The sequence below is a fragment of the Melospiza melodia genome, chromosome 1 (assembly GCF_035770615.1).
Source record: "Melospiza melodia melodia isolate bMelMel2 chromosome 1, bMelMel2.pri, whole genome shotgun sequence".
Taxonomy (NCBI): Eukaryota; Metazoa; Chordata; class Aves; order Passeriformes; family Passerellidae; genus Melospiza; species Melospiza melodia.
The window spans coordinates 88,834,455-88,847,071 of record NC_086194.1 but is presented as its reverse complement, the minus strand read 5'-3'; the positions used below and the strand labels follow the sequence as shown (position 1 = coordinate 88,847,071).

At 39.8% G+C, this 12,617-nt stretch overlaps 1 protein-coding gene across 2 annotated transcripts in view; it reads left to right on the top strand.

Annotated features, from left to right (window-relative positions):
- Positions 1 to 12,617, top strand: part of FARS2 (phenylalanyl-tRNA synthetase 2, mitochondrial) — a 233,475-nt gene that overhangs the window by 131,050 nt on the left and 89,808 nt on the right. For both annotated transcript variants that reach the window (XM_063161288.1, XM_063161294.1), the window contains one exon: positions 3,751 to 3,911. In XM_063161288.1, coding sequence (XP_063017358.1) covers positions 3,751 to 3,911 — 161 coding nt within the window. The remainder of the gene's footprint in view (positions 1 to 3,750; positions 3,912 to 12,617) is intronic.

Here is a 12,617-nt window from a genome sequence, read left to right as displayed (position 1 = left end):
TGTCTTAAAATTGTTGTACAGAGCAGAATGTCTTGCCTCACACTCCTTGAGAGGGTGGGTGTTTCTGTCTGTGTTTTTTTCTGAGGATTCAGGGCAATATAATCCATTAATTCTGGCAGGTCATTATTTATGCCCTAGTGAATAATTGGGAAGATTCCAATCCTGACTGAGCAAATTTAACTTTCATTTAACATTGCTTTTTGGAGAATGACTTGCTTGGTCTACATTACATGTAAACTGATTCACCTGGGCTTGAAGCTTAAGTCCAGGATAAATAGATATGACTTATCAAGGAAGATAAGGATTCTTGAGCTTCTCTGTTAGACAGAGCTGCAATGGTGCAACCTTCTGACATCAGGTTTGGGCTGTCCTAGCTCCCAGTGTGGGAAGCCAGTCAAACTGCTTTATCCTTTCCTCCTCCATCTTTTGGCTACCTGACAAGCAAAGCTTCCAGCAATTTTCTTCCGGTGAGGAGTCAAATTTTTCATGTGAGGCAGCAGGAGCCTGGCAGTATAAAAATCTTTGATGGCCAGTTTGGGAAAGCTCATGTGTCAGGAAATCTTTATCTGTTGGGCTGTGTTATTTCAAGCAGTGATGCTATGATTGCCCCACCAGGTCCCTGGAATCTGCTGCTTTGGCCAGGTCCCCTCATCAGAACCTCAATTTTCATTTTGCCATGTTTAATGCTGTTCTGTGTTCACTCTTCCTGTCTTCTTGATTCACATTCACATGACTTCTTTGCATAATACTTGCCAAAATTTGGTGCGTTTAAACATGTATTTGTGTTGGGAAAGCTATGGGTTGCTCCCTCCCTCAACAGGATGATTACTGGCTCATTTAATTTCTAAGTCACCTGATAATTTCCAGTCAGAAATATGTTTGGAAGCATGCATTAATCTTGTTGAGTCCCCCAAGGAAGTTGTTCAAATGACTTAAGTGAATGCTTCATTGACTTGGAGCTTTACAAATAGAAGGTTGGAGAAGAGATCAGAAACAAAATAACTGAAGATTCAGAGTGCAGAGATTTGCTAGTGCTGATTTGAAGAGGAATTTTAATAATCTGAATTTTCCTTTTTGTTTCATTTATTTTGTCTGAGAAGAGGCAATTCTTCACTGATACAGCTTTCACTGGAGACATTTGAGAAGCTTGTGGTTTGAAGGCTGATAATTGTACAAGGATCATCCAAAAGACAAGTTCAGTTTGGTGAATAGGTGTTTAATCGTAGCTCAGATGACAGTGCTCTGAGCTGCTAGGCAGCTAGCAGAATTTCTTTGTCTGCTATGAATAAAAAACCTGTGAAGTGTCCCAGTCCTTCTAAAAAAACCCCAAGAAACCAAGCAAGAAAACCAGAATAGAAAAAAGTTGCTGATACAAAATCAAGACATTCATTGCAGAGTTCAAGTTGATAGCAAATCACTGAGGAAAAAGGTGTTACAGTGAAAACCATTGTCATATCAAAATAATAAAAAAGCTCAAGTTATAAATGTAAAGCTTTGCTAATCAGAATATACACCTGTTCTTCTCTTCTGTCATATTTTTTTCCCTGTCTGATCTACCAGGAATCATCACTAGTATGAGGAAGGAGGATCATCACCCCCATCATGTATACTTTATTGAGCATCTGTGAATTAATAATGCTGGTGCTTAATCTGGCATCTTTAGGTTTCAAGTTTAATTCCTCTGTTGAGAGTAAGCAGTGACCATTCAGAACCCTGATGGATATTGCTCCTGGTGCTTTACTTTACATCTGGAGGAGGGAATTGATCTACACAAATGCCCATATGTATGTGAAAATCTGGTACTTCTGGAATGAATAGGAGCTCTGTCACTGAGGCAGGAGTTGCTGATCTAGGAAAGGCAAGCTGAAAGTTTAAAGAAGCAGCACCATTGTAATGAATTACATTCCCTTTTTCACAGCCATACAAATGTAATTACTTTAATATACTGGTGTATGGAGAGGAGTAGTACTTTTAGCATGGAAGAGGAGCAGTTTATGGTCTATGTTTAAAGTCAAAGTTCAGAATTGCTCCCAAATACAAATTTCAATATGTTCTTTGTAGTCACTCTGTTTTCTCTCAAAGTCAGCAGAAGCAAGTTGTGCAGTTCTTCATATAATGTAGCATGGATTGCAGGTTTCCAGAGTCAGAGATGCTCATAGTCTGCTGGTTGGTCTAAGCACTGTTTTCAGCATCTCTGCCATGAGTTCACACCCAGTCCTCTATTTTTTAGGATTTCCACAGTTCAGTTGATGAACTGTCTGTTTTCAAATGTCAGAAAGTGCAAAATCTTACCTTTGAGCCCACAAGGAGGGTCAGGCAGAATATCCTGACTCCTCTATGAAGTGCTCTTACAAGTTTATGTAACTCATGTGGCAGCACAATACTGCTGACACAGCAGATGAGACACAGCCTCTGCCCAGGACCTGTTATTCCAGAAAAATAGGCAAGTTCAGGTGAATTAATGGAATTGAAGTTGTGAGTGTGTCTCTTTTCCCAAGCTTGGTATGCCTCCCTCTATTTGAACAGAACTCAGGCCTCTTTAGTCTCAGCATTGAACACAACAGGATAACTCAGCATGTCTGTCATTAGTGCCTAAACAATGGGAGCTGTTTCCTTTCTGATAGCAGATAAGGGTCAGAAATAAGACTTGTGCTTCCACCTTCCTGCAGGAAGATGGGAAAGCTGCTGAATTCAAAGTTTCCAAAAAATTAGTTCAGATTGATACTGGAGGGGTTGCTGTGGCCCTGGTGCATAGCTGTGAGATGTGCAGTGATGTTGTGTGACCCAGGAGCACACTGCAAGTGCTGATGGTGTGAAGTCAAGTCTGTCACACATGCACACATCCATTCAGCTGGTGTGTTTGTTTAGGCATTTGTTTAAGTTTTTAAAAGCTCTGAGCCTTTGTGAGGGCTTCTGGGCTCTCAGCTGATTTCAAAATCAGTAGGCTGATGGCTAAACACAGACTTAGTTTTTTGTGTTGAAAAGATCCCTATTTGCATGAATCAGTGCTCCTGCCCTATAAATGAAGGAAGGTATGAATATTTACTTTCCTGACAGAAATGTTACATCATTAATATCTGTACAGCTTTTCTTTATTAAATATTCTTGTCCTTTTATATTTAGTGCTGCACAAAAGAGACTTGTTAATGTGAGAGCAGTGGCATTTCCCAGGAACAGCAGCTCAGGATTTCCCTGGTTGGAGGTGTGATGCTAATGCAACAGTGCCTCACATCCCATTGCTCTGTTTCTTCCAGAAGCCTCAAAAGAGGCAATTATGGTCTTTTGAAATGTTGGTGATGATGTTAATGCTCTGTAGGCTTGACTTGGTCTGTCAGACCAAGGAAAATACTCTGAACAGGGAATTCATGTTTGTGAGTCTTATGAAACAGCGGAGTCAAGTGAGGAAATGCTCAGCTCTAAGCACAGTGAATGGTAGTGATGTATAGCATTATGCTGCATTTCTCAAGCCTGTCTGAAACTTTGGACACAGGTTGTCAAGGCTGTGGCTTTGTTTTATTGTCACTTTTGGTTCCTGGGCTCAGTGATGTTCTCAGTCTTGCTGCACTTTTTGATTTAAGTAGGATCTGTCCTGTAGCCTTTAGATCATTCATTTGACACTTACTTGCAAGATTTTCTGGTTTTCCATTTCACCTTTTTCTTTATTCCCTCTTAATAAATGGGTGAACATTTTATCAGTAATTTTCCATGTTGTGAACTTAAGCTCTTGAATTTTTATCTTGTGTGTTGCAGCTGGTGCTCAGGATAAAATTGGCTGGGCATTTGGCTTGGGTTTGGAGAGGCTGGCCATGATCCTGTACGATATCCCTGACATCCGACTGTTCTGGAGTGAAGATGAACGCTTCTTGAAACAATTTATTGGGCCTCACATTTGGCAAAAAGTAAAGTTCCAGGTAAAATTACATATACATGATAATAATTTACTGTGATGTATGTGCATTCCTAATGAATATCACATAACTAAAATTCTGAGTCGTTAAAAGATTAGATTTTAGTGCAACAGCTTTACAGCTATCGTGATTCTCTGATGTACTGCAGTAAAACCCAGCTTTTGATAATAACATTTTTTTCAACTAGATAATGTTTAAGTTTCTGCTGATACCCGGTCAACATCCCCGTTTTGAATAATGCTTAAGCATATATTTCACTTCTAAATATATCCATAATAGGGATAGATTTAGGCCTGTGGTTTGGTTATGTTATGGTTTGGTTATGTTCTTGAGTTGTGTCCATGATTCTGTTTCATTATAAATATGTGTCTGATGCAAAGCACTCAAGGATCACAACACATTCTCAATTTTTTCCATTGTTTTCACTCTACAATCATTGATGTCAATGTGAGTTGCAATGTTAACCTTTGGCAAATTCTTTGTGGATGTGCCTTCCCATTTTCACTGTCAGCTCTTTTCTCCTGGCATTAGAGGGAAGAGTGCAGGATCAGCTTATATTTGTTTTGTAACTCCTCTGCTGTGGTGATTTTTGTAGTTAGCAACCTTGTCTTGCTTTTTGTACTCACAAAGCAATCAGGCATGACTGGATTGAGTGGAAATGCTGCTTCCATAATACTCTTTAGCAGGAGCACAGGGAGGTTCAAGTCAGGTGGTGTCAGCTGGTCTTTGGGGGAGTTGAGCTGACATAGATGCTTGACAAAGTCTGAAACGCTAAAGCAGTAAAATACTTTTTGCATCTGCCTTTTACCATTTAGTTTGGTTTCTTTGTGTACAGCTGATTATGTTTTTTTAAGAATGTAATTATTAAAGGGAAAATCAACAGTAATAGATGACATTTGAGTAATCTCCACACCAGTAGCAGCATCCATCCATTTGTTTTTACTTCATGTCAATTCTTGCATATCTTGTTTGGTAGCATCAAAATAGTGTTTGAGATAAGTTTGGGGGATAGTTTTGGCTTTTTTGGTTTCGGTTTGGGGAATTTTTTTGGTTGATTGGGGTTTTTTAATTTGTTTGTTCGGTGATAACTGGCATTAGTGCATTCAGCCTGTAGTTAGTTACCTTACAGAAAGACATGATTTTGCCACTGTTCCTGAAGGTTTGTCGGCTTGTAGGTTTCCTTGATCTCCTACAGAATGTTTGTTGCTCTTTTCAGTAAAAAATGCTCAAGTCTCATTTTCAGCCCCTGTCTTTCTGATTGGCTTTGCTGCTGAGCTTGTAGCTTTGTTTATAGATTGCAATCTGATGGAGCTAAGATGAGATTTCTGGCTTGCTTTAAGACTGCGGATCCAAGCTTCCAACTGATATTAGCAGTAGATTGGCTTTTGGGGAAAGGCCCAGATTGTTGGAATGCTATGGACTGATGTTGAGGCTAAGTCAAAGAGAGGGCTGGGTGTCTGACTTCTCTCAGCTGCATGTGGTTTTTGTGTTCAGTTTTAGGTAAGTCAGGTGTAGTGAAGTAATCTGAAGATGGCAAAGGCACAGGTTACTGTGGATAACCTCAGAGGAAAGTACATGGTTTCTAGGAAGCTGAATGTGATTTCTTTTTTAATTGGTGCTGTTTGGTAGCCTTAGTTTTGGTTCTTTTTCTTTTCTAAAGAAAGAGTATGGCCAATGGTTTAGAAAATTTTTTTTTTCTCTGATATAAGGTACTGCTTAGGGACTTTTAAATTATTATTTCTCTTTTATTTTTATTATTTTTTATTCTTTTTTTTTCATTTTTCCTCCTTTCTGTTTTAATACATACATGCACCTACTTGACTTGGATGTTTCACCTTCAGTTTTGGTAGTTCTCCCCAGCTCTTAATTTACATTTTTCAATTCTGTATCTGAAGATAAGAGAATGGAGGCAAGCTTGGGTTTTTGTTTGAAAGCAAGTCTATATCCAGCTTTTATCTCATATTTTACATTGAGCTTTATCAAGCTCTGTGCTGTACATATTTCTAGTACATATTGGCATTGCTTTCTAAAGGGTTAATGACCCTTCAAATGAAAATACTGTGAAATACTCTTCGTTGCTACCATAAGATCTCCATTTTTTTCTTCTGGTCTGTGTTATTTTTCAGGTATGCTGTAAAACCAAGTTAGCAGACCTTTTGTTCCTGTCTGCTTGCAAAAGAGTCATAATTAATGAATCACATGGTTTATTCATATGATATTTGAAAGAAAACTTTTAGCCTGTCTTCCAGTGTGGATGTTGTAAGAAATCTCAATGGATATTTTAAAAGTGGCAGATTTTCTGCATGCAAGGCCATGCAGTACTTTTCAGCCTGACTGAACTGAACAAAGACAGACCAAATGTTTTGAGAGCCTTTCACAACAGAAATTGAATCCTGTGGCTCAGAAGGTCCAGGTAAATGTCCACCCTTTATGTGATTAACTGAGGAAGACCTCTCAACCTTTAGGAACTCCTCCAAATCCTTTCTTATAAGCTGAATATGGTCCACCAACATAAATATTTTTCTTTCTCTTCTTTAAAATGTTCTTCAAATACATGAAGTCCACATGGCATAGCAGTAACCTTTAGCTGGGCTAAATATACTCTTGCTCAAAAACTGCATTTAATTGGAGCATTTTCTTGGGACTTAGAGTATATGTCTTATGCCTTTTAACAGCCTGAATGTGTCAGATTTTTCCCTTTGTCATTAGTTGCTCAGTACATGCGTGCAGGCTTCAGTAGGTCAAAAAGCTGCTGGGAAGAGCTGACAGTGCTTGTACCACTGTGGCCACTCAGCACAGCAGTGTTAGAGTGCTTCTCCCCACTGATCAGATTATTGCCTGGGTTTGGATTAGCAAATCACTTCAGCTATAATTTGACACAAGTCACAGCAGTGTGGGGATCAGGGTCTGGTAACTTGCTTTCAATTGTTTGTGTAGGGCTTCTGCTCAGGCTGTGAAATGAAAGGCTGAGGATGGGCAGGGCAGGAAGGACCAAGAGCCTGCAAGGCACAATGTAATAAAACAAAAGGCTCAGTTCTGATCTAGCCCACTGTGTTATGTCTCTGTTTGTCAGGGCCCTGAGCACAGTTCCATGTAACCCCTTTCTGGTTAATGCTGAGCCAGCATTCTTACAAAAAAAAAAAAAAGTCTGTGGGCTGACAGGTCTCAAGGAAAGGTACAAAAATGAAATTACATTTAGAGAAGGAAGGCACTCACAGTTCAGATGTAGTGTGGTGAGCCCAAAGGTGCTGATTAAGAAGAAAGGTCTCTGGCAGCAGGATTCGATCCTGGAGCCTTCATCATTTTGCTGCCAAGGCAAGCAAGTGGCACATCATGTTGAGTGACTCTTGGTGTGTTCTCCCTTCACAAAGTCACTTTCATTTGATGCTACCAGTGTCTCTGGCTGCTGTTGTTTTAAATAGTTATTTATTTCAATTGCTGAGGAACCTTGTGGTCTGCACTGAGGTCAAGCAGAAGCATGATTATGGCTGTTCTGGCAGTGGTAGAGAAGGAAACTGGATCAGATTTCTAGCAAAACTCCCTCTGTGAGATTATAGGAGTTGCTGTCTTCTTGATTTCCTCATTTCTGCATTATCTGTAAAATTCTGAAATAAGCCTAGCACCACCTATTTTTTATCACCCCCTGCCATCATCTTTAGGGGCTGCTCCTTCCAAATGCCTGCTGGGACTCACAGTCCCTCGAAATTAAATTCCTTTATAATTACCTGGTAGCTTCAAAACTCAAAATAATAGATTTTCTAAGCAGGATCATTTTAATGGCTCCAGCAGAGAAAAGGCTCCTGGAGAAACACTGCTGGGAGACCTGAGGGGATAGTAGGCTTTGGAAGTGGGGTGAGGAGTCTTGACAAACAACTTGAATTGACACTGTTCATCTCCTGCACAGCTGTAGCCAGAATGGTGTATGCAGTCCTAATCCAGGTTACTCTTTCTGCTTTGAAGAGTGAACAGTCGAGGATAGCAGAGATGATCAAAATAATCAAAAAGATGTAGTTGTGTGGAAAGAAGTGGTTCATTATACTGGAAAGAAATCAAAGCAGGCTCCTCTTCATCCTGTGCAAGATAGTAAAGGCTGGGCCTGCCTGCTCCCTTTTGCCTTTGCTCAGGGTGCTGTAGGAATTAAGCTCCTGCTCTGATGACAAAGGATTTATGCAGTAGCACTGCATAAATCAGTTTGCACTGTTTGCTGTGCATGTGAGCCCTCTTGTTCACCATTAGACAATCCAACTTTTCTACCTTACTGTGCACTTTTCGGTTTTCAGGGACAGAAATCATCCCTGTGCATCTTTCCTGTGCATAAGCCTGATTGTTGCTGGGAGACACACAGCTTGTCCTGAAGCTTTAGAAGATGCTGAAAATGAAATGCACTGTCAAGTGTAAGGGGAAACTTCAGCAAATTAAACCATCCTAGTCTATGTCCTTTATTCCATGCTTGAGGAAGAGAGCATCTAGAGTATATACCATCCATTTCAACCAGTTTGATCTTATTGCATTCACTGCACAGGGTGGGTCCGCCTGATCCATCATTAGTATGCTACTCCATATAATTTATATTTATCTTCTAAGTCTGTGATTAGTGTTATTTTCAAATAAAAATTAAATAGATTCCCTGGTTGCTGCATTTTCAGATATTTTTCATCAAGATTAGGTGACTTCATGCTAAAATGGTTATTCATTTATTATGTTTATTTTCTAATAGTGCATCTATTAAAGCCAAATATGCAACCATTAGTATGTAAATTTAACTTGGATGTTTGAACAAATAAGGTATAGCTTTGACTGTGACTTATTGTATAGATAGTTTTGATGTAATTGAAGATATATAATGTGTGTCTGCACATGGAGGTACAGTAGAGAATAGATGATGATGTTGTAGCATGAACATTTTACTGGCATGACTTTGGGAAGGTTGAATATCTAAGAGTGACTTACATAGATCATCCTAAGCAAACGTCAATAAAACCTTACAGTGCTGTATATCATCTCAGGTTTGCCTGTGTGCTCTGCAAAACACCATGAAACTCCTTTTTTAGTGTTGGATGTGCATGGAAGGTGAGCAAAAATGCCTTCTTCATTGCAGAGATGCTGCACTAAGCTGCACGATTGGGTTAGAAATCACTTGATCATCAAGTCTTCTCATCAGGATGTTCTATCTTCTGTCATTTGTAGGTAGTGCTGGTATTGAAGCTCTGGGAACCTGAGCCCTCTGGCCCCAGCCAGGCAAAGTACTGAAGCACATGCTGAGCTTTAAACTTGCAAGCAGTTCCATTTAAATCAATGCAATAGTTCCTATGCTCAGTCAAACATAACCCAAATGCCTAAATTCAGCCAAAGCTTCAGGTCAGAGATCTCCACATTTCCTGAGATCCAACTGAGAGTGATCAGCGCCTTGCAGGGCTGAAGCAGTGGAAGCTTTCAAAATGACTGTTATGAGCAAGAAGAGTTTAATCTGACAAACCATAAACTCAATTTGCAAAATCTTTGTTCTAAGCCAGTTTTACTGATCAAGACTTGTGTAAAAAAAGTCAACAAGAAAAATTCTTGAGAGTAAACAGAACTTGAATTCCCATTCTCAACTAAAGAAAATTGGCTGAAAACACAGTAAGGAGAGAAGAAAGTAGGGGCTCAGAATGAGCAAAGGGGATGACAGTCACATGGGACTGAATACCAAGCACTGATGCTGGGATGGGACAAGTCAATAGAGGTGAACAGGAGAGTTTTCATCTATGATAAGACTGTGAAAACAGCATAGACATACCTGAAGTATTTTCAAGCAACATAGGTGGAAGCACAGAGAAGTGCTGTACTTTGAGCATTGGGGGCAATATGAAAAATTCTGGTTTAAAGAGCAGATTTGGAGGAATGGGATGAAAAGGGAAGAAAGACACAGGAGAGGAGAGTAGTTTTATGGCAAAAACAGTTGAGGCTGATGCAGAAGTCTTTTTCTAGATAATCAGAAAGTTTTCCTGGGTTCTCTACTGTACACATCTACTCCTGATCTCCTTTTGAAATATCAACACGTATGAGTGACCACAAAAATTATGACCGCAAGCCATTAAAGCTAGTCTCTAAAGTACTATCATCAGTTTTGAGATGAGTGTGGAGGACTTCCAATTCTGCTTCTGGATTTGTGCAACACTTAGTGTGTCAGAACCTTGACCCGTGACGAAGGCTGTACTGAGATGATATTCACAGAATCACAGAATATCCTGAGCTGAAAGGACCCACAAGGATCATCACAGTCCAGCTTCTGGCCTTCCACAGGGCTACCCAAGAATTGCACCATGTGCCCGAGAGCATATTAGTGAAACTCTTGGTAAGAATAGGCACTGACAAGGATGTGGTTCCCAACAATCTAGCTGCTGCCCTCTGAGCTAATACCAATGATGCAGATTTTCTCACATACCCTGTTTCCATCCCTCCACCCACCCACTGCTATCCTGTCTCACTGATAGCCTCCCATTGAACCTGAACAAATCAGCAATGGTTTCATTCCTCTCTGCTTGTACTTTTCTAAGTAAATAAAATGAATAAATAAAAAATGTCAATAGCCCTTTCTGCCTAGATTAGTTGGTGGTATTTATCTTATGTACTATGTTGTCTGCTGAAGTACCAAAGGGCAAAGTAAATCCATTTAATCCATTTAGCAGCCACCTTGGTAACAGTTGGATGTACAGACAAGCCTATGACATTCATTAGCAAAACCACCACTCTCTTCCACCTATGTTGCTTGAAAATACTTCAGGTATGTCTATGCTGTTTTCACAGTCTTATCATAGACGAAAACTCTCCTGTTCACCTCTGTTGACTTGTCCCATCCCAGCAGTACATTTAGTTTAGATTTAGCTGGTGGTGACTTGAAGCAAAATTGCTGATTTGAGCTGTTCTTTTTTTAATGGTAAGGAGTTTCTGCTTTGTACACAACTATCGCAACTGGAATTTGTTTTGAGTGGTTGGAGTATGTGTGGATATGTATATATATGTTTAGAGAGCAAAAATATTTCATCCTTACTTTGTTGTCTATGCTAACACACACTTTTAAACACCAGTAAATTTTTTATGTCATGGCAGGTAACTCCAGAACCTGGATGTAATTTTGTGTTTCCTATAGATTTTCAATTATGTGAGAGGTCCAGGGCTTTACTAATAAACTTAGCAACTGCCACAGGGGATTTTGGAATCCCCTGTTAGCTTTGTGGGATACCAGTGTATCCACCTGGCAGATGTCCTCTCTTTTGACTGCAGGTCCAGAGACAGCAACTGAGACTTTTCTTCATTTGAAGGGTTTTGGTGGCTTTGTTTGTTACCACTCCTTCCAGAGCCTTGTTTCTCACAGTGTTAGGATGAGAAGCATAGGTGTTTTTTTTGTTTTGTTTCCCAAGTGCTCATGTTCCCATCTGCTGTTCTGCTTGGCTGTTCCACATGTACCACAGGAGCTACTTTTGTGGCTACACTGTGAGATGAATCAGGGAGCTTTTTCCTCTGCAGTTCCTTAAAGCTGTATCAGTTCCCTGATTCACTTCTCAGTGTTGCTTCATGCCATCAGCACAACTGATGAGACAGCACTTTCGTTTTTGGAAGCAGTATAGAAGGTGAGGGGTGAATATAACCAGCAGGTGTGTCCTCAGTAGTAGTGAAAGACATTGCCAGTAAATGAGAACAGACCACCAGGGACTTCCTTCCAATTTGTTTTTAAACAAAAAGAAGCTACTGTAGCCTTGACTGCATTTTGTCTGCACCACTTCTGTGTGATGTAGATAAAAAATGATTTTGCAGTTATGAATGCTGCTGCACTGCCATTAGAACAATTTTACTGCTGATGTCTTTTTTCCTAGGCAGAAGCCAATGCACCCTAGTCAAAGTACACCTGATACTATCTAAATTATTATTTAGCAAAAACTGCAATAAGCTTCAAAAAGCATATGTTACAGTGGTGTGCTCTGATCTCTAAACCCCATATATTTGCAATTTGACTGGCTGAGGCTCTTTGAAACAAATAGCTCACAAATGAGTAATTCCGCTGCTGAATATATCAACCGATCTTTATTGCATCCCAAATGATGGAGTATAATGGTTATACAAAGTGCTTAAATAAGCCATGCAGCAATTTCCAGCAGTGATATATATGCTGAAACCCACATCAAATTAATATTAGGTGAAGGAGTAAACCTGGAAATCTAAAGTAACAATAGATTTTGCATAGGTTGCTGGAAGCTATGATAACCAGCTGCTGGTGGTTTTGACAGGAGTCCACTTATGTTCAGAGCTTTCAGTTTGTTGTCTACAAAAGTATGTTGCTAGTCAGGAGGGTAACCCTTACACATTTCCAGTGGTTTTCCGATATTGGTTTAATTTAAACTGTGAGTTATAGAATTCTGGTCTTTGGCCCTGACCTGAGAAGTGACTGAATAATTCTGTTTTCCATGCTGTTTCAGTTGTAGTTGTCTTGCACCTCCTGCCTTGGCACCTCTTCTCCAAACTGCCTTAGGGTGGAAAGTTCTTCAGGACAGGAATTAGCATTTTGTGCTCTATCTGCCTAATGGAACCCTGGTTTCTGGCTGGCAGTCCTAGGTAATTGCCACAATCTGAATATGTGCATGCTATAGCAGGGTTAAATACATTTTGAGTATACATTATGCATTATGCATCTGTTTAAAATGTGTCCAAGCACACACTGTGTATGTTTCTTCA